The sequence below is a fragment of the Gossypium hirsutum genome, chromosome A02 (genome assembly GCF_007990345.1).
Source record: "Gossypium hirsutum isolate 1008001.06 chromosome A02, Gossypium_hirsutum_v2.1, whole genome shotgun sequence".
Taxonomy (NCBI): domain Eukaryota; kingdom Viridiplantae; phylum Streptophyta; class Magnoliopsida; order Malvales; family Malvaceae; genus Gossypium; species Gossypium hirsutum.
This window is the reverse complement of record NC_053425.1, coordinates 88262776-88286913: the sequence shown is the minus strand read 5'-3', so window position 1 is coordinate 88286913 and position 24138 is coordinate 88262776. Positions and strand designations below refer to the sequence as shown.

General features: G+C 34.2%; 1 protein-coding gene across 5 annotated transcripts; it reads right to left on the bottom strand.

Annotated features, from left to right (window-relative positions):
* Positions 1–3234: 3234 nt before the first annotated feature.
* Positions 3235–21400, bottom strand: LOC107951901 (N-terminal acetyltransferase A complex auxiliary subunit NAA15). 5 transcript variants are annotated; one of them, XM_016887083.2, is made up of 26 exons: positions 21129–21400; positions 19893–19971; positions 19171–19253; positions 18934–19083; positions 13836–13951; positions 13025–13130; positions 11394–11465; positions 11167–11282; positions 10404–10536; positions 9429–9506; positions 9281–9334; positions 9077–9147; positions 8710–8764; positions 8482–8577; positions 7902–8030; positions 7702–7784; positions 7381–7611; positions 6092–6212; positions 5908–6015; positions 5658–5789; positions 4977–5033; positions 4760–4857; positions 4583–4641; positions 4387–4498; positions 4184–4284; positions 3235–3867 (listed from the first exon to the last, which is right to left on the bottom strand). In XM_016887083.2, the coding sequence occupies exons 1-26, from the start codon at positions 21177–21179 to the stop codon at positions 3665–3667; spliced, it is 2694 nt and encodes an 897-aa protein (XP_016742572.1). In that variant the 5' UTR covers positions 21180–21400; the 3' UTR covers positions 3235–3664. The 5 variants fall into 5 exon arrangements, 2 of the variants coding, with proteins under 2 accessions (XP_016742572.1, XP_016742573.1); XR_001698662.2 differs by lacking the exon at positions 3235–3867 and having other exon boundaries at positions 4183–4284; positions 4734–4857; XR_001698663.2 differs by lacking the exon at positions 3235–3867 and having other exon boundaries at positions 4194–4284; positions 4933–5033.
* Positions 21401–24138: the final 2738 nt, after the last annotated feature.

Here is a 24138-nt window from a genome sequence, read left to right as displayed (position 1 = left end):
TAAAAGCGCCGCGAAAGGTCCTGGTCTTTAGCAGTGTTTTATTCTAAAAAACGCCACTAATTTTTGCGGCGGTGTATATAGCGACGTTTTTTGTGGCGCTTGGGAAAGCGCCGCTAAAGGCAAAAAAAACGCCGCTAAAAGTCTGTTTTCCTGTAGTGAATGGCATATAAATGTTTTGTTTGAACTAGCCATTTGAATGGCTTGCGATGGATAAAAGTGGCCTTATCATGTTTGGTGTGTGTTTGAAATGGTTGAATGATGAAAATCTTATACGTATATTGATGGTTGGGTTGAATTGGCATATTTGGTAAATTATGCATTTATGCATTAGGTTATGTAGGTGAAATTGGTTATTTGGTTGATATGTGATAGTATTACATGTTTAAGTATTGATTTTGGCTTGATTTGAATACTTTGTTATGCTTTGTTGATGTCCAAAAATGTTGATTTAGGTTGATGACAAATTGGGTGAGAAATATGGTTAGGAAAATGACCTATTTTTGTCCACACGGGCAGAGACATGGGCGTGTGTCTCAGTCGTGTGTCCCTTGTAACTTAAATTTGCACAAAACTGAATATTCACATGGCCTAATATACAGGCATGTGGGTTGACTGTGTGACCCAAGTTAGAGAGCTCACAAGTTTAGACATGGGCTAAGACACAGCCGTGTGCCCTTATTTTGAATGCCCACGCGGCCTGAGACACAGGCATGTCTTTTGATCATGTGAGCCACACGGCCTGACTACACAGGTGTGTGTCCCCTGCACTTTTGAAAAATTTTGATGTTTTAAAAAAAAAATTCTTTGAGTACCCGATTTAGTCCCGACTTATTTCCAATGTGTGTGTTGAGCCTCGAGGACTTGCATAAGGGACAATATAATTGATTTTGATTGGTTTTTGATATGTATGCTAGATGATATGAAATGTCTGCTAATTAATCTGTAAATTTTGGTAATGCTCAGTAACCTTGTTCCTGCAATGGATATGGGTTAAATGTGTTACAATTGTCACACACCTCATTATTATATCAATCCTGTTTCTATTAGAACCCATACATTCCATTAACTTGGCCACGAAACCCCACTCCACCTTATCATATACCTTGCTCATATCCAACTTCAGCGCAAAAGATCTTGTGGCTGCAAAGTGTCTCTTTTTTAACGCATGCAATAATTCATAAGCAATAAGAACATTATCAGATATTTGTCTCCTCGGGATAAAAGCCCCTTAAGCTTCATCAATGCATACATCCAAGACTTGAACATATTCGCAATTGTCTTCACAATAATTTTGTAGAAAACGTTATAGAGGCTAATAGGATGAAATTGTGACATCGATTTTGGATTTGCAACCTTCGAAATAAGCACTATACTTGTTTTATTGATATCTTTTATCTCCCTTTCATTTTTTAACACCTGAATACAAAACTGGGATATCTTCTTGCCCACAATGTGCCAGTAATTTTGAAAAAACAACACTAGGAAACTATTCATACCTAATGCTTTTAGGAGTGTCATTCCTTTAACCGCTTCCCATACCTTTTCTTCTGTAAAAGCCACAGACAACTCATCATTCATACTTTCCGAGATACTAGAAGTTATACCTGATAACAAATGTCCACTATTTATAACTGAGGAGGTTGTGAACAACTCTTTAAAATACTCGAAAACAACCTCAGCCATACCACTATCTTCTGACACACACCTTATCTTTGTTTAGTAATCCTTTTAACCTTATTCTTATTCATGCGGTTAATGGAAAATTTGTGGAAAAAAGCTATGTTACGATCACAAAATTTCAACCAATTGACCCTCGCCCTGTGCTCCCGAAAAAACTCTTCTTTATCAACCTCTATATTTAATACAAGCTTTACCTCTATCAACTCCATCAGATTCTCCTCATCAAGGTTAACTCTCCTCATCAAGGTCAACTGAGGTCTGCTCTTCCACTCTATGTTTCCTACACCTTTGTTCTTCCTTTGCCCATCTGCTCAACTCCCTCCCTAACTCCTCCAACTTCGCTGGTACACCCAGCCTAGATGATTCCCACATATCCTTAATGCACTTCACATGATTCTTCGAAAACCCAAATCACATTGAATCTAAATTGGAAATTGCTTATTTCCCTCTATAAACGCCTTTTACCTACAATATCTACCAATAGTAGGTAATGATCAGAAAAAGCATGTGACAGGTGCTTCATAGAATAATCTGAAAAGAGCTCCTACCAAGTCAAATTTGCCACCCCCTATCTAATTTCTCATGCACATTATTATCTGGCATCTTTCCTCTTTTCCAAGTAAGCCACTGACTGAAAAACCTCAAATAACTCAGATCACATTCTTTCAATACTTCTTGAAAATTATGCTTCCTCTGATCATCCTGCAACCAACCTCCTCGTTTCTTAAACGAGTACATTATTTTATTGAAATCACCCATCACCAACCACGGCAAAGAATTATTATTTCTTAAATGTTTCATAATTCTCCAAGAATTCTCCCTTCCTCTTTCATCTGGCGACCGATAAAACCCCATAACTCTCGACCTTGGTAACCCCTCACCCTCGATTTCAACACCGATATGCAAGGAAGAAAAGCTTCTTAATTGGACTAAACAATCACCAACCCACTCCACCGATAACCTTCCTCTAGAACCATATATGTCAATTTCAATTCTACTAGAAAAACTACACCTTTCACGAACCCTTCTCATACGTCTTGCACTTAACTTTGTTTTATAAGAAACAATTGAGGCCTCATTTTGTCTCAACTTACTCTTGAGATGTCTCACTGCTCGTCATTTCCCCAACCCACAGATGTTTTAGCCGTAAGCTCTTATAATACTTTCGTCCAAAATAGAATATTCTTCCTTTAAACTTGATTATAAAGATGATATACATTTTTAAGTTTTTAATATTCAACAAATAGCGACTTTTGAATTCTCTAGTGGTGTAGACGGCGACACAAAAGAACCTGAGCAAGAAAACTAAAAAACCTTCTAGCAAGCCTTCCAAAGACAAGACTATAAGCAGGTTGCTTTATATCATATGATGAAGTAGGTTTAATTTAGACAATAGCATTAAACACAAAATATCACCCTTATGGTTACAGTTTTAAAAATATAAATCATATTTGAAGACGAGTATACAACACTAATCATCGTTTCAATCAATATGATTGTTTTAATCAATTAAATTTAATTAAAAATTGAATGTTAGAACCATTAACAAATAAGTAATCAATGAACCAATGCTATTCAACTCCATAGCAAAATTTTCCATATGACAACTAATTAAAACCATGAAAAAGTACAAGACGCTCCAACCATTACCTCAAAACCCCACCTTTCCAGAAGCAATGCTCAAAAATCTATTATTGTGCCTCAACCAAGGAGCCAGCAGGATCTCAATGAAACAGTGAAATATGTATTTTCAACCCTAAAATCATTAATGTCAATAATAAATTATACACAAATGCTTTCACGATCAAGATAGGCCAAGAAAATTTAGATCCCAAAAGAAGCAGAAGAAAGAATTGCTTGACTTCGCAGAATCTCAAGATAATCCAATTTTTTACGGGACGCAAAGACCTCTTCTTGTAGGGTAACATACAATCTTAATCCCAATCCATTGTTCAAATGTCAGTTGGTACCATATACCATCTCTTCAAATGGCAAGGTTTTTAAATGCCTCGAGCTTTCCGTTTGATATGATTGGAATTGTGCTTTGACTGATTTCGGGATCACTTGTACCACCATTTACTGGAGTTTTGCCCTCCTGATTGTTGAACAGATTGTTCACGGCAGAGCTACGACTACCTTCAAAATAGGTAGAGTAGGGGAAGTACTCCGCACATCTTACTTTCCATCCTGTAGAATACGATATTTACCAATTCAGATGTAATCAATAAAGGTCTAATCAATCAACAGATATTAATTTCAGAAGAAGTTGATGTAGTCGAAAGTCAATTTTCTAGTCAGCAGCAATTTATAAGAATAAATCTATGTTCCTCCGACCCATCATTATCTTATAGTTCCCCTGTCAGACATATCCAGACATGTATATCGATATGATCCTTTCAGAAAATTAAATACTTTGAAACAGAAAAAAATGGAACATACCCATGCCAAACACATTCCAATATACAACACTAAAAGAATTTTGGTAACATAGAAGTGTACTTACTCAAAGCAGCATCTTGATCAACAAGAACCTTTTCCAAGAGTTGGTGGACTCCAATACAGTCCTTGAGCTTCCATGCCATGATTGGTCCAAGTGTTGCATTCCTGGACAAGCAAAAAAGGAACAAACAACTAAATCTCAAGATTTAGTTGCAGCGTATGGAAACAATATCAAACAGCAGAAAATTTAATACACCAAAGCATTACGTTGGCTCAACTATATTGGATGAATCTTCAATTAACTTAACAGCCTCAAGTTTCTTGGTCGGATCCAAGATATATAACATTTCTGCAACTACCACTCTATGCATCAAAGAATCTGCAAAACAGAATTGAACATGGCATGATTAACAGCCCACCTCAAGGAGCCTAAAATGTACACGCTAAGTAAGCTCAATAATACCTTGATGTTTACGAAGGAAAATTTCATTTGCCTCAGTAAGAGTTTTCTCCTGAAATTGACTGCAGAGAGAGAAGATAAAGGGATTCAATGCATCAGAGGTTAAAACAACAATGATAACAGTAATGCAACAAAATTGGGGCATGGAAATAACTATCATAAAGCCATTTCAAAGAGAACCAGATGGATGGTCGCTCAGCTTCTAAGACACTCCAAACAAGTTTTTCTGCATCAGTCGCTGGAGCAGGCATTGAGCCCACTTTATGGAAAAATTTAATCTGCATTGCATTAAATTCAAATAAAGTAGTGTAAAGACTAGATGATCGTTGCATAAAAGTACCAAAAGAATGTACCTGTGCACGACAGTGCGCAATATGGTAAGACAGATGTTACATACCAAGCAGCGATGTGAATCCGGATACTCAGCATCCAACCTTAGCAATTGCTTTACAGCCTTCAGGACAAAGAAAATAAAAAGAGAACAAACATATGAAGATGAGTTCACAAAATAATTAAGTACAACTGAACACTGATAAATTACAAAAACTATCAAATTCACGCATATTTCATTGACACCATGTTTGGAAAGAACTTAACTAGTGGATCTGGATTTAGTTTGCCATAAAAACAATGAGTAAAATGCATGTACTATGAACAAATTATTTAAATTTCAACATAAGAGGATCAACTTCAAATTCAAAAGTACCTAAAGATTCACTATTAAATAGGTACCCAACAAGTCATATAAACTTGAAAGTAGTCATGGACGTCATATGTACATGCGTTTTACCATGATTATATCAATTTTCAAATCCAAATCACCTATTCTAAATTCAAGTTACCAAATAAAACTTGAATGAATAGAGACGTTTGGTTTACAGGTAGAGTTTCTTACTCCAAGATGATATCAAGGCAGAAGTGAAAAGGAGTGCAGAAAACAATAGACAAGGGAGCTTCTTCACAAATTATGCTGATCCAAATTCTTATCACTTTGTCACATTTAAATTTAGCTCAAGTTGATCAAACACGACATGGAGAGGAATCACGTCTTTTGTTCAATTAATGGAAAAAAAAATACCTGAAAGGCAAGCAAAATCTTTTGCTTTCTCATATTGACTTCAAATGAAAGCAAGTGCGTCTCTAAAGAATCAGGTGAATTCTTCTGAAGCAACTTCAAATACTTAGTTGCTTCTGACAAAGGATCCTCAGTCTGTAAATAAAAGGGGAAAAAACCATCAAACAAATTCCAAGTTTAACAGGGGCAGTAGAGACACATTGACCAATTTAATCAGGAACCTAGAGCGCATACGAAAGGCAATATAGATAACCTTCAATAATCTTTCTCCATAAGGATCTGGGTCTACAGGTTTAACATGTCGTTTTCCAGACTTAGAAGTGCCACTAGCACTTGATTCTCCATTTTTCTCCTCTGCCTCCTAAAATTGTGAGCAGCATCACAATGAAATCATCAAAGATATATTACCAAAGAATAATCAAAACAAGCTGATATACTTTCTTAGCTCGTTCTGTTTTTCTCTGCTTCTTCATTTTCTTTTTCTGAAGAGTCTTTAATGTATGGTCCTCTTCTTCAGCCGGAGAGTTCAAAGGAGAATCATACAACTTTAGATAGCATCTGCATTTCAAAACCCAATGCTTATCACAAAGAAAGCAGAACAATGTAATCACCAATTTCAAGCAAAGAGATTCTGCAAAAGAAACACCCACACAGAAACCAGACACTATGGATAGCAAAAATTACCAAAGTTAATTGTTGATTAACTTATCAGTGTATCATCCTTTCCATTCCACCATCCCATTAATAAGAATCAATACAAACAGTTATAACTGACAAATAATTTCTGGTACAGAAAGTCAGAAACAAGCAACTCTCCATATTTAACCCAACAGAAACCCCAGAAACAACCTTCCACTAATTTAACCAGCCAAAATCACAACAAACAATATGCCCAAAAGAATATTTAATACTTTAGGGAAAAAATATCATGAAAATAAGAATTTGCAAATAGAAAAAAGTAAATTGAGACTACAAACAATTTTTTTCATCCTGTTTCATATGTACGACAAGATGTCATCATGTGAATCCTCTGAAGACAACATAAAATAGCATGTGAAGTATGACACAAGCAGCTAGATTCATAAAATCAGACACTAGTCCTATGGTAGTTCTTAAATTAAAGTTGACTCTAGAAGCAGATCCAAATATCTGCACCTTTAGCTAATAGTTAACTTGAGGGAGAAGCATTTGAACTTGAGGGCTCCACCATGGACAACAGGAGTTATTGCAACTAAGGTATGTGTCAAACCACAAAAATATTTGCTTTCTAAATAATGTAATAAAGTAATTAACAAAAATTGCCTTCAGGAAAATTTTCACACTTTACAGCTACCATGACAACAGGAGTTATTGCAACTAAAGTATGTGTCAAAACCAAAATAATATTTGCTTTCTAAACAATGTAATAAAGTAACTAACAAAAATTGCATTCAAGAAATTTTCACACTTTGACAGCAAGGTTCAGATAATACATCATTTCAACTTTCAACTAACACATGATGAATGCAACTGAAATCCATACAATCAAGCAAAAAGAGGGAGGCAGGATGAACCCCACCCAAAATGAAGCACCAAAAGCATGAATTATTCAACAATATGTGACAGACGCAAAAAGCACCCTGACAGGGAGACCACAGATTACATTGTATTTTACATCCACAGTCAAACGAAATAAATCTAAGTTGAAGCATAGAAAAGCTTGCAGGTCCTAACAAAAAAGCTTCACCTGATGGCGCCAGCTGCAGCTTTGTGAAAATAAGAATGTGAATGCAACCGATCTTGAAACTTTAGCATTTCAACATATGCACGCAGCGTCATTTTCCGTAAACAATAAGAATGAAAATCAAACTGATCTTCAGTAATGTCAGCATAGTGCTTCTCCACAGCTAAAAATTTCTTCAGGGCCCGTCCAAGATAACCTTGTCGAGTGTAACTTTCACCAGACGCAAGTTCATACCTTCAAAAGATGAAAAGCACTCAGTAGGTGTATCCAAATAATAATCAGAGATAACAAGATGGCCAAGGCAATTAATCAACAAAACCAGACCACATGCACTGCATGTCATGAAGGTTGTTGTGCTGGTCCCCTTCTTTTGTGAACAATGCAGCAGTTTTTTCTGCCAAGGCCACCTTCAAGAGTGGAAAAAGTTGGCAAAGCATACAGTAACAGTGAAATAAATTTCAAAAGTAACAAATATAAAATATGAAAGGAAAAAACAGTCAAAAGATAGGAAACAGCTATAGAACCTGATCAGCCTGCAACATACGCTTGACGGATTCACTGTTTATATAGCGATCTGCAAGATCCATACACCTAGCTTCATCGGCCAATGAAGCTGCAGCTACCAAATCACCAGCATGTTTCAATATCCGACTCTGTCACCAAAGAAGAAGCAACCGGTATTACAGGTAGACCCATCTTCAAGAACATTCCAATAAATTCTCCAAAAGATAGAATAAAGAGATTCATAAATAAGCAAAAGCTACCTAGCCAAAACACTAAATCTAAGAAAAGTGGTCATCTACCTGCCTCATGCCCATCAAGATTTTTGTTCATGAAAAGAAAAACTTCTATCCATTTTAAATGAATATGTATAGCAACTTCATAACTTAGTGCACAACAAAATAATCAATCAAGGCCAGTATCAAAGTAAGAAATAAGTCTTGCAAGTGAGCAAAAAGTCCAAGGAAATATCTTGAACAGTTTTCAGGAATTGCTGTCTCGTGAGATGCGAGACAAACCAGGCAAAGCAAATTCAAAATAAATGAAGACTACTGGGCAGATGAAGCCAATGCAAAATGTTTAAGATTGACAACATGAACAAACCTTGACAGAGTATAAATCAATTACAGTTGGTGTATGCTGTATAGCCTCATCAATTTTTGAAAGAGCCATATCATATTGTCCTCTTCTGTCATAATGCTGCATTAATAAATACAAACTTACTCAGAGAAAATTGCAAAAAAAAAAAAAAAAGCACCAAACATGTATTCCCAGGAAAAAAAGAAGAAAGGACCATGAACAGCTGGGTGAGGAAAACTGATCTTTACCTACCTGAGCCAAAAAGAACAGAGTCCATAAAAGTGTTGAAGGGGGCTCCTCCTCTGTCCTGCCCTCAATATGAAACACAAGAAAACAAATGACTCAGCATAACACTAAAAATGTGCTTGTGTATTAGAGGCAAACAAATACAAAGGTACTTTACACGCAACACAACCATATGGAATAACCATTACGTACTCACAGATAACACATAAATGATTGAGAGCTTAACTAAACAAAAACTTACTATACTATTACTGCTTCTTATTTAGTTAAGCTCTAAACAAAACTATATCACCTCTAAGAGGAGCATATATAATAATTTATCTGCAGTTAAGATTTACTATACTATTACACAAAGGTTGAAAGCACATGCTACCTATCAGGGAATCTCCCAGTCGTCCTAATTGAATGCTCCAACTCAAGCATAAGTTGTTCCAATATGTCTGTCTGTTTAAGTGTCAACAGAGGAGGAAAATCAGTCGTAATGAAATCATGCTCCCAACAAGTTGACAAGCAGCATAGGATAATTAATATTTATGAACTTAATTCTAATTTTAAATAATAGTAAGAGCAATCTTACCTTGCCATAGTGGTTGTACAAAGGAGAAAGATCTGAAAATAAAGATGGAACCCCCTGAAGGCACAAGAGAACATAGTATCATTATTTCACTCAACATACTAGTAACACCAGTCAAACTAGCACAAAAACCATCTCATTTGCTTAATACCTTTATCAGAAGAGGCTGAATGTAACTAACTGCTGCTTCACGAAATTTGTCTCCTTGCAGAAAATCAAGTGGTATCCTCTAATAATTGAGAAAACAAAGTTCAATATCAGTCCAGGAATATTTTTGATACATCATAAAGAAAATATGCATTTATTGGCAAAGAGAATGCACATTGTGTCACAGTGGTTTACCGGAAGAAAACTAATTAATTACATCCACACTGTGAAACTCGAATTATAAGAGCAGTTGGGTATTTGCAGTAACCTGGCCATGTCAATTCATGGTCATGTACCCACCCTTAAAAGGTATTTGTACAGGAAAATTGCAGCTTAACTTAAAGAACAAATACTCATCAATAAGAAATAGCTCTCAAATTTGTGATGCTACCACCACATCAGCTCCAAAATTTGAAGGATATAAAAGAAGAATTTTAACCACAAATAGTTCCTAGTATCATAACATCAAGACATCTATTAGGTATTTCAGGATACCATAACCATCTTTGTCTAGATAATTTAAGAATGTCGTGATATTAGATGGCTTTTATCTTTGGAAGAAGCTCATCAGATTCTTCTCATCACATCATTTCTTATTCAGGCCATCAATAAAAATAAAACTGACCACTCCCCCCCCCCCCAAATCTCTCTATAAGAAAAGGGTGAAAACTTCAGTGCTCTGAAGAAACCCAAGGTTTTCATTGGAATTCCTTCATGTCAATGTATAAATACATCCGATAGATAGATAGGTAGAGAGAGAGAGAGAGAGAGAGATCATAAAATGCACATACAAAGCTACCGTTTGGAACATGTAAAACAAAAAAGATACAAACAGAAAATCAAATCAATATGACTAACAGCTAGCACATAATAAAACAGTTTATACTAGCATATTCCACAAATAAAAAGTTCTTGCAAAAAGAACATGTCCTTAACATCCATCATAATCAAAAATAGAAGCACAAGACAAGTACATCACCCTAACTGCAGATGACCAAGTGTACTGCTGTGCAAGAGATTTGTATAGTGCATCCAACCGATCAATTTCATCAGATGAATACTTGCCATTTTCAGAATAAAGATCAAAACATTTCTGCAAGCCTTCATAATACCTGGAACATATAGATACACAAACATAAAAGTACACACCAGTAAGAAGCAAGAGCCAAAAGCAATTCAAAAGAAATGCCAGATGCATAACTTTCATGACTGCAATAAAAAAAGGACTTCAAGAGGTGCTCGATAAAATAAATGGTTGGTTGATATCATCAGTAGGGTCAAATTATGGTTTTGGTCCCTCTACTATGCTCAAATGTGGGATTTAGTCTATGTACTTTAATTTGACATAATTTCGGTCCTTTTACTTTTATAATGTCATTATTTAATCCTAATAGTAAACACAGTTAAGTGTTAACTATCCCGGTTAAAATGTTGACATGGATTTTTCTTGAAAACACCTCTTCCAACTCATCATATTGACATAGAATTTTTTATTGGAATGTGTGTTTTTAAGAAGAATTCACCTCATGATTTTAACCGGAATAGTTAATGGTGTTAACTATTTGGATTAACTAATGAAACTATAGAAGTAGAGGGACCAAATTAAGTCAAATTAGAGCATAGGGACTAAATCTAAAATCTGAGCATAGTACAGGAACCAAAACCATAATTTGACCATATAATTAGCCATGAAAGATTCGTTGCTAACTAGGTCTTCCAAAAGAAAAGCCATATGCATTCACCTGTAATTATCAGGATTCAAGGTGAGTAAAGCCTTATAAATGTTGGCACCTTCTTCTAGGCGCCCAAGCTTCACCAGGAGAGAAACCTCTTGTTCTTTGTAAGTCAATCTATCAACCTAGAAGAACAGAAGTTGTTAGATCTTAAGATCCAAGATTTCCTAACTTGAAAAAAATTTCAAATTTTTAACCATAAAAATATCCTGGCATTATATACATTTAACACTTACTATTTTTGGTTCTTTTTTGTGCAATTCCTCAAGTGCTCTCTCATGAAATCCGCATTCCTCTAGCAAAGAGATCTAAAAAAAAAAAGCATACCCACATAGACATTAAAAAGAGCTCCAATATACAACTAGTCTAGTGGTAATATATGACAACCATCATGCATAATATATGTAGATATATGTGCATTATATAGCAGAAACTTATAAAAGAAATAAATGCTACTGCACTGTGTTTTAGGTAGTTGTCCAACTCGTCAAGCTATTTCCACATCTTGTTACTGGTGTTAAAAAACCAAAAAAAGAGTATGTTAAAAGAAAAAGGTAGACCATTTATTAAATAAAGAGAAAAGTTGAGACACAAAAGCTGTTATGGACTACAACTTAGAGCTAGTTTAGCATTGCTACTACAGTTGAAAAATGCTTTTGAAAAGCTGGGTTTGGAAAGGTTGCTTTTGAAAAGTTCTATGAAAAAGTGTGGTGTAAGGTTTCAAGCGTTTAGCATGAAAAAGTTACAATGTCTATGTTAGACATGAAGTTTGAAAGGAAAAAATAAGTTAATTTAAATGATATTCAAATTTGTTAATATTATAATATATAAAATATAAATTTTAAAGACTCTTTAGGCAACTCATATAAATTGTTAGTAAGATTTAATTTAAATATATAGACCATATTTTAGATATTTGATAGAATAATTGACTAAAATGCAAAGTAATTATCTTTTCCTATGTCTTAATTATTATTTGTTTCTTAATACAAAATTTTGAAGTACAAGCTAAGGGATCCCATGATGCAATGCTAGTTTCTTTTGATATTAACAAATATTCAACTTATATTATAATTAAATATTAATTTATGGTAACTCATTATTAATATTATGATATATAAAATATAAATTTTAAATACATTTTAAGCAATTAATATAAATTATTTATAAAATTTAATTTGAATATACATTATAAATGAGGAGAGGGCAATTTTATAATTTCCCACTCAAACAGGCTTTTTCAAAAGCCAAAAACTGGATTTAGCTTTTTGGTTTGGCTTGAAAAGCCAATTTGAAGGTAGAAGCTAGTTATTTAGCATTGCTTATGTGTAAAAAAGTTGCTTTGGCTTGAAAAGCTAGTTTGAAAAACAATGCTAAACAAGGCCTTAGTCCTCCACCTCAGATTAAAATAAACATGGACATCATTTAATTTATCAGCAATATATATAAATCATGAAAAAACATACTTCTAAAATAAGTAGGTTTTTTTTAACGATATCAGGTGTAACATTTACACAAAAGTAAACAAGATCTTGGCAGACATACTTGTGGAAGGAAAAAGTAGGGAAGAAATGATAGGTCTTTTATAATTTCATATGCAAAAATAGAATTAATACAAAAATAGGATACCGTTTATAAAGAACATAAAAAGAATTTTATATCTTAAATACTTTTGCAAATTAATTATTACTCTATTGGATTTATGGATAATCTCATGAACCACATGGTCTCCAAGTAACTAGTGACACCAATTTGATAATTCCATTATAGATTAGTATAAAATCTAAATTTTTTGAACGTCTGTATAAGGAATTCTAGTTACATCCAGATGCAGGCAAAATATATAAAATCACTACAAGAGCAATACCTTATATAAAAGCATTTCACCATGCTCGCAACGCTCATTATCTGGTGGATAATCATCTTCTAATGTCCCTTCATATGCTTCCAATATTTCAGCTGCTTTTGCACCACTAATATCAACCAAAAAAAGGCATTCAGCGTACATACGTAGAGAATGAAAGGAAATAAGGGCAACTTCATTAACTTAGAACTACTTGGCTGATGCATGGATAGAAAATGATATATGCCAATACAATAACTTAAATTTATTCTAACAAATATGCAACATAGAATCATTTGACATCATCATGTAGAAGCAGAAGCAAATAGGACATCATCTTTGTTTCGAGATAATATAGCAAAAACCAAAAGTCGGCAACGCAAGCATTGCTTGTAACATGCAAATTTGCAACAAAAAATTCATATATGCACGTCTCACCAGCTTCCAAGTAGAGTAGTAGGGCACCTGTCTATCCATCTACCCACCTGCCTATATATATTATAAGCATCTTCAATGCAGTCTAAACCCTATGAACCACATTTTTAAAATCATCAGTAATTTCATCCATGTTGGCACCCATTTGATCATGTAATTAGAAAATAGAGTTAAGATTCTCAGGCATTTAATTTAAAGGAAGGCTTTAATTATATCAACAAATACTTTGACCTTCCATACTAACAGGCCTTTCAATCCCAAGCTTCCAATATAGCATTACAAGAACAACATTCTAAATCACATTTCACAAAATACAATCGAGATTGGAAAAGGTGATATAGGAATGGAACAAAGTCTTTATCTGGGAAAAAAAAGGAAATAAATAAGGAACAATAAATACTTTGAGTTTAAATGGTGGGCTACAGCAAAGCCAATCCAGTTCATACGCTGATTTGGTTTCAAAGTCAAAAGCTGCTGCCTTGCCTCCACAAATCCAGCCAAATCTCGCATTTGTGCCTGCAAGAGAAGACAACAAATATAACAATAATAATTTCTTAAACAACCTAAACAATACAAATGAGAAAATTTAAAACCGTTATCAAATCTGAAAAACTTCTCTCAAATGTTATTAGCAGAAAGACAAGTATTCATGATCTTCATGCTTTTTTTCCTTCAACTGATTAAGGTATATACACCATACAACCTAAGCCCAAAAAAGCTACCGCTGACTCTGACTGAAATCATCAAAATATCAATAACTAAGAGCCCATAGTTATGGTAAGCACCAGACAATGGGCAAAAGAATAACAGAAATGAAAGCCAGAAAATCAAGAATCAAAGCATCACTGATCTCCATTTAAAATTCAACAATTTCAGTATCAAAGATGTTGGAATTCCTTAAATTAAGCAGATTTTCTACATTAGTGCTAGGAATTTCCTTGTACTATTAGACATAATCAAATTACTAATTTTTAGGGATAGGCTAATTTCTAGAGATTATTTCCTTTTTTATTTTTCCTGCTATTCTTTAAAAGGCTGTATTCAGATTAGAAGTAATAAGAGAGAATCATTCTTCTTCCTAAAACTTGTTCATGGTATCAAGAGCATCAGGAATCCATTTGATCTTGCTCTTTCTTCTCTTCTCTTGTTCTGTTTTTCTCTGTTAGAAACCCTACTCCCATGGGTGACACCGAAAATTTCTCTGAGATTGGGATCTCACAAATAACTCAAAATCACAATCAAGGAATCCCACAAGGTGACCTTAACTCTTCTCTTATAATCACAAATCATCGATTAGATGGAAAAAATTTCCTGCAATGGTCACAATATGTCCTTATGGTTCTTCGTGGCCGAGGAAAAATTGGGTACATTAATGGACAAATTCCTCGACCAGCATCAACAGACTCTGGTTATGCAACTTGGGAGCTTAACAACTCAATGGTTATGGCTTGGCTTATAAATTCGATGGAAGGTCATATAAGCCGAACGTATCTTTTTTTCAAAACTGCCAAAGAAATGTGGGATGCAATCAAGGAGAATTACTCGGATCTTGGAAATACTTCCCAAGTATTCGAGATCAAATTAAAGTTGAAAGATATTCGACAAGGAACACTTGAAGTCACTCAATATTACAACCACCTAAAGATCTTATGGCAGGAGTTAGACATGTATTATGAAGTTGATTGGGGCGAGGGCTTGGCACACACCAAGTTCATGGATCATCTTAACAAAGAACGTTTCTATGAGTTCCTAGCAGGACTAAATCGTGATCTTGATGAGGTCCGAGGACGAATACTAGGCAGAACCACACTGCCAACCATAGGAGAAGCATTTGCTGAAGTAAGGAGGGAAGAGAAACGACGTCTTATTATGTTGGGAGACGCAACAGAATTAAAACCATTGACCGTAGCTGGTCATCATCCTTCCGAGAACTCTGCTCTTATTTCAAGAGGCCCTCAATCTCAAAGGTTCAAAGATGGAATTGATTCTGGTTCAAAAAGGCCATGGTGTAGCCACTGTAATCGGGTTGGGCATACCAAGAAGAAATGCTTCAAACTCCATGGCTATCCTGAAGAAAAAAAACAGAAAGAAAACAAGGCAGCAATGATATCTACTACTGAAGAAGAGGCTCAGAATGTTAGGCTAACCAAAACTCAACTTGAGGCTCTTCATAAACTACTCGAGACTCCAACAGCCAGTGGGTCACTAGCTATTCAAGGTACTACTTTAAATACTACACACAAACCTATAAAAACTTCCTGGATATTAGACTCGGGTGCATCCGACCACATGACAGGTAATCTAAGTTTGTTTCACACCTATTTACCTTGTCATGATCACTCTCGGATTCGCATAGCTGATGGATCTTACTCGCCGGTGGCTGGAATGGGGACAGTGAGACTTACTGAAAATTTTTCCCTTGATAAAGTTTTACACGTTCCAAATCTTTCCTGTAATTTACTCTCAATTAGCAAGCTTACCAAGGATGAAAAAGTACTTGCTGAATTTTCTGCTTTCGGTTGTGTGGCTCAAGAACAAGAATCGTGGAAGATGATTGGCACTGCTAAAATTAATGATGGCTTATATGTTTGGAACAAAAACAGTTCACAAGAAGGAATGGCCTTATCTACATCAAAAGACGATTCTATCATGCTATGGCATCGTAGACTAGGACACCCGAATTTCATGTACTTGAAGAAACTGTTTCCTCTACTATTTCTAAATAAGAAAATTAGTTCATTGAACTGTGAAGTTTGCCAACTGTCTAAACACACTCGTGTCTCTTATCCTTTGAAACCTTATGTTCAATCTCAACCTTTCTCTTTAATCCACAACGATCTATGGGGAGCCAGTCAAGTAAAAAACATCATAGGGGCTAGGTGGTTCATAACTTTCATTGATGACCACACTAGAGTTTGTTAGGTCTATCTCCTTAAAGAAAAATCCGAAGTCTCTAGAGTCTTCAAAAATTTTCATTCAATGATTCGAACTCAGTTCAATTCAAATATTCACACCCTTAGAATTGATAATGGGAGAGAGTACTTTAATTCTATCCTAAGTCCTTATCTTTCTGAGCAAGGAATCATACATCAAAGTTCTTATCCTAACACCCCTCAACAAAACGGGGTTTCTGAGAGGAAAAACAGACACATTGTAGCCGTGACTCGTGCCCTTATGTTTACTATGGGTGTACCAAAGTATTTATGGGGAGAAGTTGTCCTCACTGCTTGTTATCTTATAAACCGACTCCCATCAAAGGTATTAAACTTTCAAACACCTTTACATACTTTTCAAAAAAATTTTCCCTTGTTTCGTGTTTCTAATCTCCCAACCAAAACATTTGGTTGCAAAGCATTTGTCCACAACCATCAACCTAACCGATCTAAACTTGATCCTAGAGCTCACACTTGTGTCTTTATTGGTTACTCACCTGCACAAAAAGGGTACAAGTGCTACTCTCCAACCTTACACCGGATGTTTGTGTCCCTTGATGTTACTTTCTTCGAAAACGAGCCATATTTTTAAGCCTCTCATCTTCAGGGGGAGATACTTAGTGAAGATGAGACCTTGAGCAATCTTCTCATTATACCTCAAGACTCTATCAACCCTACCACCACTAGAAAACCTGCTGAAAATCCTACAGCCACTGTTATTCCTGTTTTGGAACCTGTCAGCCCTACCACAACTACAAAACCTGCTAAAAATCCTACAGCCACTGTTATTCCTGTTTTGGAACCTATTTTTCCTATCTCCACTGTTCAGCATCAAGAAACAAGGGTGATTAATCATAGTAATGAAGAAAAACAGCCTACTCATTCTGAAAAACAACAAGGAAAAACTCAGGGACTTCGTGTATACTCTCGGAGACATCAGCTGCCTAAGACCGAAACAGCAGTGCCTATGCCATCTTTACCCGAGGACTGTCCTGAGGAAGAAGTTTCACCTCCTTCATCTTCCATCCATCTTCCAATTGCAGTAAGAAAAGGCACTAGGAGCTGCACTCAACATCCCATTTCTCGATTTGTATCCTATGGAAACTTGTCTAAATCCTACAATGCCTTTGTTTCTAATGTTGACTCTGTAGAAACTCCAAAGAACATAGACAAGACTCCTATGGAACCCAACCTTAAATTAGGAACTGATAAGGATGGAGAAGAAGTAGACAGGGGGAGATATCAACGGGAGAAACATTTGGAAGCTGCCTACAGGATATTGAGATACTTAAAAGGGATTCCTGGTAAGGGGTTGCATTTCAAGAAAAATGTTCGAAGAATTATGGGCAAGCTGGGTTTGATTCACATCTACACTCCAACTTGAGGGGGAGTGTTGGAATTCCTTAAATTAAGCAGATTTCCTACATTAGTGCTAGGAATTTCCTTGCACTATTAGCCATAATCAAATTACTAATTTTTAGGGATAGGCTAATTTCTAGAGATTACTTCCTTTTTTATTTTTCCTGCTATTCTTTAAAAGGTTGTATTCAGATTAGAAGTAATAAGAGAGAATCATTCTTCTTCCTAAAACTTGTTCAAAAGACACTGAATTTTTCACTACCCTGAAGCAGTAAGACACAAATGCATATGAAGTTAAGCACCGGATCAGATCTGATCCGAGCAAAATTCGGTCTACAAGCACTTTCAACCATCAGGGAACTAGTAGAATAAGAGAGAAGATCTGCTGCAGATCTGGATAGACCAGAACATATCAATTCAATGAGGTTAATTCTTCTGAAATAACGAGAATGAACGGATCAAATCAAATGGTTGCTTCTGACTCTATCACTTTTTATTTGTTTGTGCAACAAAACAAAACCTTTGTTTAAGATGCTACAGCTGAAGCAATTCTAATATAAAAAGTGCAGCCAGATTATCACACAAAGCGCGCTATAGCATTTTCCTTGACCAAAGGCCATCGATTGCAACAAAAAACTATGATCTAAATTTGCAGAGTTACAAAAAAGAAAAAACAGCTGCCTTGTATGCTTTATAAGTCTACTTCTAGGATTTAACACATCCTGTATCTACCATTCCCCCGTTTTAAGCCACATATCTTCATTTTTGTTGTTTCTATTTCAATATAGCTTAGTCCATTCTATCCATATACTAGCAGATTCCCTCAAGCAATAAAAAATGCTTAAATTCTTTCACAACTACCTTTAGCCCAATCTTGGGATTTTCATCCACTTATACCAAGTTACCACAATGAACCAGCCTTGGCCATGAACTTAGCATAAATGCGGGCATCAAACTGTTTTAGTAGCAACCTTGCCAATTAAAACCCCCAATACTTTAAGATTATCAAACTCCAAAATGAAATCTGAAAAACCTTCAAGGAAAACCACAAAGCTTACAAGAGAAACTCCTTTAACCATTCAAGAATGCCAAGCATCAATGTCAAGAATTTGAGTGAGCATGTGATCAAGCATACTACTGATGAACATCTTAGATTAAATACTGAGTCTAAAAAGAGGAATTACAGATAAGGTAAAGAAGGTATACCTGCAAGAGTGACAAGTCCCGTAGTATCTCAATGTTGTCTGGATCTATTCTCAAAGCATTGCGATAGCATTTGATAGCCTCCCTGTATTCTCTATCTGATCGATAGAGGAGACCATACACGTGCCAGCAGACATGACTTTTCAAATCATTCTACGTAAAGACACAAACATAAAAACACTGTTAGAAAAAAGTGACATTGCTTTGAAATTAAACAGGCTGAAAGAAAAACAAGGCAACCTTTAAACCTAACCGAACGAGCTCATATGCTTCAATTTTACGATCCATGCAATTTAAGGTCAACCCCTTCATTGACAATGTTTCTGAGAGCAAGGAACAAAAGCCCATAAAACAATAGAGAAACACAATATAAAGAACAAAGTAAAAACAACATATTTATAAGTATGGAACAAAAGCCCATAAAACAACAGAGAACTACAGATACTATACCAATACTAACCACGTTTGAAGACACAAAACCAACCAATATGAAGAGATTAATAAAATATTGCATACTTGAAACCTTATGGATAACAAAATGAGTTATATATCCCAAAGCAATGCAATATGTTCAATTGGTAAAGAGCATCCCCACATACATTGTTCCACTTATCTATAAAAGCATTACATTATTGACAAAAAACTAGACAGCCAATGATTTCAAAAATACAATTCACATAAATCATATAGAACACAAGAAAGCAGTACATGGAAACAATCATGTCAATGTCAGAGGCATTTTTGTAAAGATTGTGTAAATAAGTTACATGGATATCAACACAAACTATCTACGATGGCCCCTTTTTCCTGTAAAGTATAATGTTCATTTGCTTCAAAGTTTTTCCATCTTTATACAGGCACGCTTAAAAAGACCATGCAAACTATATACACTAAAAAATTAAGAGACTCTCAAGCAATAACAAAAAAAAAAGGGGAGAAATAGGTGCATGAAATTAAACTACCTCCATGATCAGGAAACTTTTTAAGTATAGCATCTGCAGCCTTCAGTCCTTTCTTGTACTGTTTAGTTTCATATGATTTCTGCAGTGATGAAAATATAAAGAGCTTTAGCAATAGCACATAGAGATCCAAGTCAATAATATAAAAATTCAGTCATGAGAACTGGCGAGAGTATATGAACAGATAATAAGTACAGAAGGAGGAAAAAAACTATGTCAACAGTTAATTACAATTAAATTGAAATGGAGTTCACCGGTCAAAACTCTAGCTTTGACCGTAAATAATTTTTTAGGGAAAAAAAGGGTGGGGCAGTGGACTCTCAATTAAGTGTAGAAAACGTTCTTAAAATATATAAATATTCAAAGAACTTATTATGTATGATGCATCATTCTACAGTAAACCACATGATGCTGCCTATTAAAAGATGTAACTATTATATTTATTTTTAAGAATCTTAAAAATTGCTGTTTGCTCTTTAATTACATGTCATAATAAGGTTCACTCTCAGTGTACAAGGCATCAAATACAAACCCATATTCAAAATTAAAACTTCCAGTCTACATTTACAATAAGGACCAGCTCGGTCAATTCCAAATTGTTACATGGATTGATTCACAAACGGCACCATAGAGTCTTGAATGCTTATGTGTGTAAAGCCAAAATGCCCTAATTGCTAGCCATTAGGAGCCAACAAAACTTGAATTTATAAATGTAAACATGAAAGAGAAATAGCTAAAATGGCAAGACAACGAAACACGCTTATTACATTAATTTTATCCATGATGATACAAATGAATTGTCACTAAAGGAAAGCGCAAAGTGCATCCTTACTTTAAAAAGACGATAAAAAAAAAGTTCAAAGAAAAATTCCATTTTTTTTACAGTAGCTTCTCAACAAAATCGAACTCATTGATCTATTAAATTAAGCAAAATGACTAAGCTTAATTAAGCTTCATTAACTAAACAGAAAAAAAAATTTATAACATAAAAAATTGCCAAAAAAGTGTAAGTGGCAAACAAGCATATCTAATCCAATTTTCTGTTTCTCATTTCATATCCACCAATTTTCTCAGCAACCAAGCAGATCGGTATCAAACAGGTGTTTTACAAGCAAAGAACAAAGGGAGTAAAGAAGTACGCTCATATAAACACAAAGTAAATAGAACAGAAATAGGAGTAATTAACAAGTAGAAATGCGAATTGAAATACAAGAGATAAAAAATAAATCGAATCCTTACAACGATGAGTTTGAAGAGGTTAGCTTCTTTCGGAGGCAATGAAGCTCCCATTGTTTCCTACGTGAAAGAAAATTAGAAACTACTAGAAGAACAATATAATCGTAAGAGAGAACAAAAAGGGTTTTGAAGAGAAGAATGGAGAGTTAGGGTTTTGCGAGAGAGAGACACGGTGGCGTCTATCTGCTTCTTCAACCCTACTCTGAACTGGAAGCTAACAAAAAAAAGTACTAAACTAAAATAAATAAATATATAGTTTTTTGAATAATAGAACACAGTCTGTTAAATTAAAAAGAAAACAAAAAGAAATAGCAAAGGTCATACTCATTTGTCATTTTCCATCTATTTTTTCATATATGCTTCCATTATGTTTTTTAATCCTTAATTTAACATATGGTAAGAAAAAGTTTGGACTATTTTAGCTAAGGAAAAATGCCACGTGCCATTCCTTTATAAAAATATATTTTTTCTTTTATCAATTTATATACCTTAAAAAATTATTAAAAATGAAAATAAATATCCAAAAAACTCAAAAAAAAAGCATATGGTCTTATAAAAATTATAAAATTGAAAGAAAATATAATATATAAACTCTAAAATAAATATGAAATATATAAATACAAGTTTCTTTCTTGTAAGATGCACAAATTAATTATATATATTAATTAAAAGAGAGTTTATATTTTAATAATCGAAAAATTAAAAATTTTTATGATACATAGAAAAAATTTCAAATGAAATACTATTATTTTAGTACATATCTTTTACTTTATTTATTGAAGAGATAATTTTTTAAATTTATAAATTTACTTTATATATTAAAGAGATAATTTTTTAATTTATAAATTACTCTTTATATATTAATTATATACATATACAACCAATTATGATTATTTTTATGTTATTTTGTACAAAGATTTAATTATTACATTCCTTATGTATTATACAAAATCAAGTCCTTTTGGAGACGTTTTCCTGCTCCTAAAAGAGCCTTTGATATTAATAAGGGTATAATAGGGAGTTCTATCTTAATATTTTAATGGAATGATTTTGTGGCTAAATAATTCATGATCAATAAGTGAAGAGTTGGAATTTATTTGCAAATCGTTTAAGTCCTAATTATAAATATTCAATTGATCCTGTTATTAGCTTAACATAATTCTTTAACAGATTCCATTTAATATAAACTCTTGTATAGAAGTGTAAACAATTCACCTAGGAGAAATGATTCATTGAATTTACTTATTGGAGTAATAGGTGTTTTCTCAATTTAATGATTAGATTGATATGGGTTTATTTAGTCACTTCATATATGTATTTAATTGGATTAAATAATGAATCCAAAGTGGATTTAAATTAATAGACCATGTTATCAAATTATTTGGAATGGAATAAAATTAATTAGATAAAATTATGCAAACAATTTAATACGGTAGAGTTGTTATGACTTTAACAAGATTAAAACAAGGCATGTGTAAACAAATAAAATAATCATTATGCTACAGAAGAACCATTGCCTGAGAAGCAAATACGCCCTGATAGGTATAATCGTGTGCTGGATGTCGCTCCCCAAGGTTAACACAAAACTTCAATATTCGTACACCGAATAAAGAAGGTGGAACACAGTTAGTATTACTCTTCTCGAAATGAATCGAAAAAGAAAGCAAAAATTTAGCCAAAAAAATTTACTAGAAAAATTGCTAAAAGAAATAGACGAGAGAAAAAAGAGAATTGATGTTTGCTTGTGTTGTATAAAATGAGAAGAATGACCTGTTATTTATATTGTTTTCTGTATGAGCAAAATGGCGAAATAACAGTGTCAATTTTCAAAAATAGAAGAGGATTTTACTCAACCGAAAATATTTTCTATAATAGTCAAAGGATTTTCTGTAACTGAAAATATTCTAAAAATATTTTTTGTGTTACCAACATTCCTCTATTAATGCAAAAGAATTGGAATATTTTATAAACATGAGAAAAGGTAAAACATGAGAAGAACAACATCGAAATAAGCCACTTAAGTACTAGTATCTTGTGGATTTGAACTAGTACGTAGTGAAATGAGTGATTCTTATCTTTAACAAGTGAATGAATCTTAGCTTGTTAAGATAAGGGCTAACTCATGACACACAACTAATCTCATATCCAATTAATGTTCCACGATAAATCAACAAGTTTTAGCCAATACACTTTGGGATGTTGGTAAGTACTCTAGAAAGACGACCTAGTGTCTTTCATAGAAGATTGCTAGTTCTTCACACTTATGTAAATGATTTCATTAAGTCTATCTTAATATAGACTACCAGAATCATGACTATGAAATCATTAAAAGCATTTATTAAGCTCATCCTCTCAATTTTAAATTCGGTGAATTCATCAAGTCCGTCCCAATAGGACCACCCAAACTCTAGGATATGAACTCATTAAGAGTAAGAAATTCAACATCACATGTCAGTAAATTCATCAAGTTCGTCTCAATAGGATCGCCCAAACCCTGGGATATGAATTCATTAAGAGTAAAAACTCAACCTTATGCATGTACATCATTTGCCATAAGGATATGTACACTATGAGTCTTTCTATGGTTTCGTTTGACCATATTGAACTTAGAAAGCTAAATTAGGTATCCACCATGAATTCCTCAACCACTAGGCTTAAAACTCATCCCCCTCGACAAATCAAGAACTATTTTTCTACTTAACCCTTTGGTTAGTGGATCAGCTAGATTCCTTTCAGACCTCACGTACTCCAAAGCAAATACTTCATTCTTTATTAAATGTCTCACAAATTCATGTCTTATCTGAATATGCCTCTTCTTACCATTGTAAGCTTGGCTTTTAGAAACACAAATTGCAACTTGTGAGTCACATAATAAATATATAAGAGGTGTCGATTTTTCCCATAAAGGAATCTTTCAAGTAGATTCCTAAGCCACTCGGCCTCTTGCTCAACTAAGTCCAAAGCTATAAACTCTAATTCCATCGTGGAGCGAGCAATACACATTTGTTTAGCA

What these genes read in the sequence shown, in the direction of transcription:
- LOC107951901 (XM_016887083.2), bottom strand. Translation starts at nt 21,179, where the DNA reads ATGGGAGCTTCATTGCCTCCGAAAGAAGCTAACCTCTTCAAACTCATC. An exon ending in AAAGTTTCCTGATCATGGAG is followed by an intron (nt 19,254 to 19,892) that starts GTAGTTTAATTT and finishes CCTTGCTCTCAG; the next exon opens with AAACATTGTCAATGAAGGGG. An exon ending in CGGATTCACATCGCTGCTTG is followed by an intron (nt 4,858 to 4,976) that starts GTATGTAACATC and finishes AATGCAATGCAG; the next exon opens with ATTAAATTTTTCCATAAAGT.